Source organism: Sphaeroforma arctica (genome assembly GCF_001186125.1).
Source record: "Sphaeroforma arctica JP610 unplaced genomic scaffold supercont1.271, whole genome shotgun sequence".
Lineage (NCBI taxonomy): Eukaryota > Ichthyosporea > Ichthyophonida > Sphaeroforma > Sphaeroforma arctica.
In genome coordinates this window covers 91,033-97,360 of record NW_014040287.1, presented here as the reverse complement: position 1 = coordinate 97,360, position 6,328 = coordinate 91,033, and the positions used below count along the sequence as shown (strand labels likewise).

Genomic DNA, 6,328 nt, shown 5'->3' with positions numbered 1-6,328 from the left:
TAAATATATATAATCGCATTTGGCATAATAAGAGACGAAATCATTGAAAAGTGCGTCATTAAGCACAAGTATTATAAAAAATATTAATATGCAAGAGTCCTACAATAAATCACCTCATCTTTCGCGTAGGTAGGTCTCGAATCCCCATCTTTGTATTGAGGATGCTTTTAAAAATATATATATGTACGCTGAAAAGTGTTTTTATGTTTATACACTGTTTCAGTGAAATTTGGAGTAGATATGCATGTAGAACGAATGCTTTATTATTGATTTATGATATGTACGAGAATACACAATGGCTGTAGAATTGAATGACCAGCGTACATATGCAGTGATGATATGCTCTCAGCTGTACTGCAACTTCATCCATATAACGAGACATAGTGGTTGCCCATGATACTACGATGCCGATTGCCAACCCATGTGCACAGCCTGATACCAGGCTATTATTCAGACAATCCAGAGCGAGACTATGCACTGTATGCAGCCCGCAATCCGCGTCTGTAAAATATGGTCTTTTAAATTGTGTATGCGGAAAGCCCACCAGAATTGAGTGATGCACGTTCCATTGTAGTTCACATGCGTCATTTGGCGCATCCCAAATTCCTATTTTAGGCATACATTGTTAAGACCCCTTTTTTTACTCCTGTACAAATTGTCCCAGTGGCTCAAATTAGCCCGCCTCGAATACAGAGCTCAATCCAGTGTATCTAAAAAATCATAACTTCACCAATCCGTATATAGAGAAACTTGTTATTGATATTCCTAACCAAGTCGCTGGTTGGACGAATACAACCTTCATGCTCCAGACATAAGTTAGCTGTACCCTGGACTCACGGACTCCTGGTGAGACCTGGACTCCTGAACTCCTTCAGACCTGTGAAGTTGATACCTAATAAATATCTGGCAAAATGTCCTCTATTGTTTTGAAAAATTGAGGAAACCATTTTATTTGGCATGAATCATATGACTACATAGTACCGCGGGAAAATTCTACCATTCGTAGAATTTCATACGAGAGAGCAGCCAAAAGTCGTCAAAAAAATTGTACTAGTAGGAAAGGGTACCCAGCGTAAGATCCTACGAATCGTAGGATTTCTAATTCCTAATTTTTAGTATACCCGCTAACCCTTTTTAAAAAATCAGGAACTCCTTAATTCATCTTTTTTTTTTTGGACTTACTCTTCTCATTAACATTTGGACATATTTAAAGGCCTACGTCGTTCTCAGTAATCTATTGACTAGCCATTGAGATGAAGAGGTTCAATTATATTACATTTATATTATCTTTTTCTACCGTATCGTTGGTTATTACAATTAAATGAATGGTGGTGTGTAATCAATGGAGGTTTTGTCCTGGGTCCTGTGATCCTGCTTAGTGCTCAACTGCTCACGTCTCACGGCAGTATTTTTATAACCATATATGGTAAGTTTTGGGAAGAGTACCTCAATCCTTGTTGGTTCGTTGAACAATGGAGTTACCGATTCCGAATTGGGAGTCTGCGACTCCGCGATGAATGAAACGCCGAGAAACAATGAAAATATCAAAATGCTGATGATTTCTGCCGTATAAAATAAATTTCTACTCTACCGAGTACCGATTCTGTTTTTCTTCAAAACAACAACTAAAAACTTCCTATTTATTTATTTACCCTTACTAACGGACCCTGTGAGTAGGGCGTGAAGCCGCCGTGAACTCTTGTGAAGCAGTGGGCCGTGAGGCTATCTTTTTAGTATATTTACAGATATACATTTTATTTTTTTTAAACTACTACAGTCGGTACTCGGTACTCGGTGCTCGGTACATAAATACTCAGTACTATATATTTACTACGCCTTTTATTGTTTTGTACTAAAATACTAAACATTTGTATTTATTTACTTTTACTACATATTCTCTCTATTAAAAGACTCTCTCTTTCTCTCTCTTTTTGTTTGTTGTGAAGTTGTTTACTTGTAAATTATTTTTTTTTTACATAAATACTGACAGCTGGGGTGCTAGAGAGTGGATAAATACATAGCCTTCTCAAAAAATATCACATAAATACATACTGAATAATGCTGGATACAGTACTGTTTTTTATATTTTATAGCAATAATAATTGCGGAATGGCGAATTTTACCACAATGGCACCTGATGCTACGTATAAGCCTATAACAGCAACCCTTAAAAAAAATGAAAAAAAATAAGCAGAACAACCAATTTTATTATTAAGAACATCCCAAATTTGTCGATTCCCAAATAATTGAGCTTATTACGCTCATTTTCAAGTCTCGACGATATTTAAATGCTTATGTGTTTTACCACGACAATGTTACAACTCATTAGAAGCAGTGAGAACTAAGTGCCTCAGACATTCACATACGCACAAGTATATAACTTGATTAGTCGTGGTGCGGGTTATTCAATAAGATATACAATTGACAGCTACCTCCATAAACCTTTGTGTTCGCGCTAACGCCGCGCACTACTAAATCACAATGGGTGTAGAAACCAAAGACTCGACCGTCGACTTGGAAGAGAAAGGTGATCTAGTGGGTGATGCCCTACCCGATTTCTACCCCTCCAAAGGTCTCACCTCTGCGGAGGCAGAAAACCTGCTGGCGCAATGGGGACGCAATGAGTTAATTGAAGAAACCATCCCCTCTTGGAAGGTTTTCCTTATGCAGTTATACGCTCCCATGCCCATCATGATCTGGATCGCTATCATCATCGAAGCTGCCATTCAGAATTGGCCCGATATGGGAGTTCTTCTGGCCATCCAATTTATCAACGCTACCATCGGTTGGTACGAGATTACTAAGGCTGGCAATGCCATCGCCGCCCTTAAAGCATCGCTCAAGCCCATGGCGACAGTCAAGCGTGACGATAAGTGGCAGAACATTGATGCTGGTGGTGTTGTACCTGGTGATCTAGCACTCCTAGGTGCTGGTTCCGCCATCCCAGCTGATTGTGCTATCAACAAGGGTCGTCTTGAAGTGGATCAGTCTGCGCTTACAGGAGAGTCTCTGCCCGTGACCATGAAAGATGGTGATCAACCCAAAATGGGATCCACTGCCACTCGTGGCGAGGTCGAGGCCACTGTGTGCAGCACTGGAATGAACACTTTCTTCGGAAAGACCGCTGCTATGTTGAACACCGGTAATGAATTGGGTAGTTTGCAAAAAATCCTTCTGCGGCTCATGGTTATCCTGGTCGGGCTGTCCGTCACACTCTGTGTTTCTGCGTTCATCTTCTTAATGGTTATGGGACAAGATTTCAAGGAGTCTATCTCGTTCACTGTAGTTGTACTGGTTGCCTCTATCCCCATTGCCATTGAAATCGTGACCACGGCCACACTTGCCATTGGTTCTCGTGCTCTATCCGAGCACGGTGCTATTGTGTCGAACTTACAAGCTATCGAGGGTATGGCCGGTATGAATATTCTTTGTTCCGACAAGACTGGTACACTCACGCTCAACAAAATGGTTATCCAAGACGATTGCCCCACCTATTCTCCCGATCAGAATCAGTACACTGTATTGCAAGCTGCTGCCCTCGCCGCTAAGTGGAAGGAGCCTCCTCGTGATGCTTTGGATACTTTGACTCTTGGTTCCGCAGATCTAGATAGTCTGGAGCAGTATGAGCAGATTGATTTCTTACCTTTCGACCCGTCTATCAAGAGAACCGAAGGTACGCTCAAGGGCCCCGACGGTAAGATATTCAAAACTACGAAGGGTGCGCCTCAGATTATCGCCAAGTTGCTCAGTGACACTCCCGAAAACCAAAAGGTTAAGGATATGGTTGCCGAGAAAGTGAACGAACTTGCAACTCGTGGTATTCGTGCGCTAGCTGTGGCCAAGACCAAAGATGACAGTGACGAGTGGATCATGTTGGGTATTCTGACTTTCTTGGATCCTCCTCGTCCCGACACAAAGGAGACAATTGAGCGTGCTATGGAACTTGGTGTAGATGTTAAGATGATCACCGGAGATCATGGAGTCATCGCGAAAGAGACCTGTCGCCAGTTAGGTATGGGTACTAACGTGCAGGGAACTGAGGGTATCCCTCCGTTGGACGAGAACGGTGATCCACCCAAGAATCTGGGTAAGATCCTTGGTGATCGTATCCTAGAAGCTGATGGTTTCGCTGAGGTGTTCCCCGAGCACAAGTTCTTGCTTGTCGAGGCTTTCCGTCAGCAAGGTTTTGCCACAGGTATGACTGGTGATGGAGTCAACGATGCACCCGCTTTGAAGCGTGCTGATATCGGTATTGCCGTCGCCGGTGCCACCGATGCCGCTCGTGCTGCTGCTGATATTGTGCTTACAGGCGAGGGTTTGAGTGTAGTCATCACAGCTATCATCATGGCACGTCAAATCTTCAAGCGTATCCAAGCCTTCATCAACTACCGTATCGCCGCCACACTTCAGCTGTTGTTCTTCTTCTGGATTGAAGTGTTCGCCTTCCGACCCGAAGAGTACGAACCCAGTCCCGAAGGCCTTACGGCTGGAGGTGGTGATCCCGATTTGTACGAGGAGTGGCCTTATTTCTTCCAGGTCCCCGTGCTACTGCTGCTTCTTATTACCGTTCTTAACGATGGTACTCTGATCTCCATCGGTTATGATAAGGCTATCCCCAACAAGCGTCCCGACAAGTGGAACCTCAAGGTGCTATGGACCATGTCTATTGTGCTCGGTGCGGTTGCTTGCGGTTCATCACTGCTCCTTCTTTGGCTCATGTTGGACTCCTGGAATCTAAATGGTGTTGTACAGTCTATTGGTTTACCTGGTTTGTACTACGGACAGATCACCATCTCCATGTACCTGAAGATTTCAGTTTCTGATTTCTTGACCTTGTTCTCATCTCGTACCTACCCCGGTCCCTTCTGGTCACAAGCACCAGGAACTGCCTTGCTTTGTGGTGCCTCAGCATCTCTGCTGCTGTCTACCCTTCTGGCCTGTTTCCTGCCCAACGGAGATATGGACGAGGTTCCTATCGAAGGTCTTGTCCGTGCCGACTTCAAATGGTGGCCGTTGATCATCTGGGCTTATTGCATCGTTTTCTGGTTCATTCAGGATGCCTGCAAGGTGCTCGGCTATTACATTCTATACAAGTTCGATATCTTTGGCTCAGTGTCTGGTGCGGCCATCAACATGAAGCACGCCAACACTGTCACCGACATGCCTCAAGCCCGCAAGAGTATTGCCGTGGTTGAGAACAGGTTGTTTATCCGCAAGATCGATGCTGCCATCGAATCTGTTGAGAAGGCCACCAAAGCCGACCCCAAATTGGAGGGCGAATTCGGTGAGATTCTCTCTGAACTTCGCACAATGCGTGCGGATGTCCAGCATTTGGCCTTGAACCCCAAGTCAGCACCTGGTGCACGTTCGTCAGTTGCTGCTCGTGCGTCGCAGATGTCACAGGTGGTGCGGGATCCCACTACTGGCTTGTCCGAGGCACGCAGCTCTACTGCGGCTAGACGTAGCTCTGTGGCGAGACAGAGTGTGATGAACGGTGCTAATAGTGAGGCCTTTATTCTGGATCAGCAGACTGAGGGACGGGTGTCGAACATCCGTAGTGCTATCCAGGATGTACACGACAAGAACCTTGCTAGAGAGATTGAGTTAGCATTGGACGCGGTTGAGCAGGCCGCTGTGAATGTCCATGATGTGGTAGATACCGCCCACGGAACTTCAACCTAAGCCATGTATGCTGTGTGAATCAGTCAGGCCAGTACTGTGATGCAGTCGCAAATAGAGTGACGCACAAATGTACATATAGACACCATATGTTATAAAGTAATAGAAACTAGCTTTTGAATTATTATTATTTTATATCAACAGTTCACTTTATGCACGTTAGTCTCTAGATTGTATATGTAGTTGGTTCATCACGTTTACAGTATTTACAACTTAAAGCAATGCCATCCACACAATATATATTTGACTGTACTCTACGACCCTAATTTATTTGTTTCGCAGAATATACTTTCAAACCCCGGGAAGGAGATGCACCAATATGATATTCCTGCGTGCACATCAAATACTCGCTCATGCGACCGGAGTCCGTACAAAGAATTTGGGCCAATACTCCGTAAGCCTGTTGATCGGTGAAATAGTACACTGGTAAATATATCCGACCCTATCGCTGTTGTTATATCTTAGAAAATTAAAAATTCTTTTTGACACGAGTAATACTGCTGATAAGCGAATCAAAATCATAGCGATCGAAACACTGTTACTATTTTTCGTTGCAAATAGAAACATACAGCTAAATATCGATATACATATATTAATATATATATACTACATATATTAATATATATATATTACATATATTAATATATAT

At 43.5% G+C, this 6,328-nt stretch overlaps 1 protein-coding gene across 1 annotated transcript; it reads left to right on the top strand.

Moving 5' to 3' along the window:
• Positions 1–2,481: 2,481 nt before the first annotated feature.
• On the top strand, positions 2,482–6,170 carry SARC_04665 (hypothetical protein; the record flags this gene model as incomplete). The annotated part of the gene is made up of 2 exons (XM_014301499.1): positions 2,482–5,687; positions 5,962–6,170. One exon carries the CDS (start codon positions 2,482–2,484, stop codon positions 5,680–5,682), a length of 3,201 nt encoding a protein of 1,066 aa, XP_014156974.1. The 3' UTR covers positions 5,683–5,687; positions 5,962–6,170.
• Between the last annotated feature and the right edge of the window lie 158 nt (positions 6,171–6,328).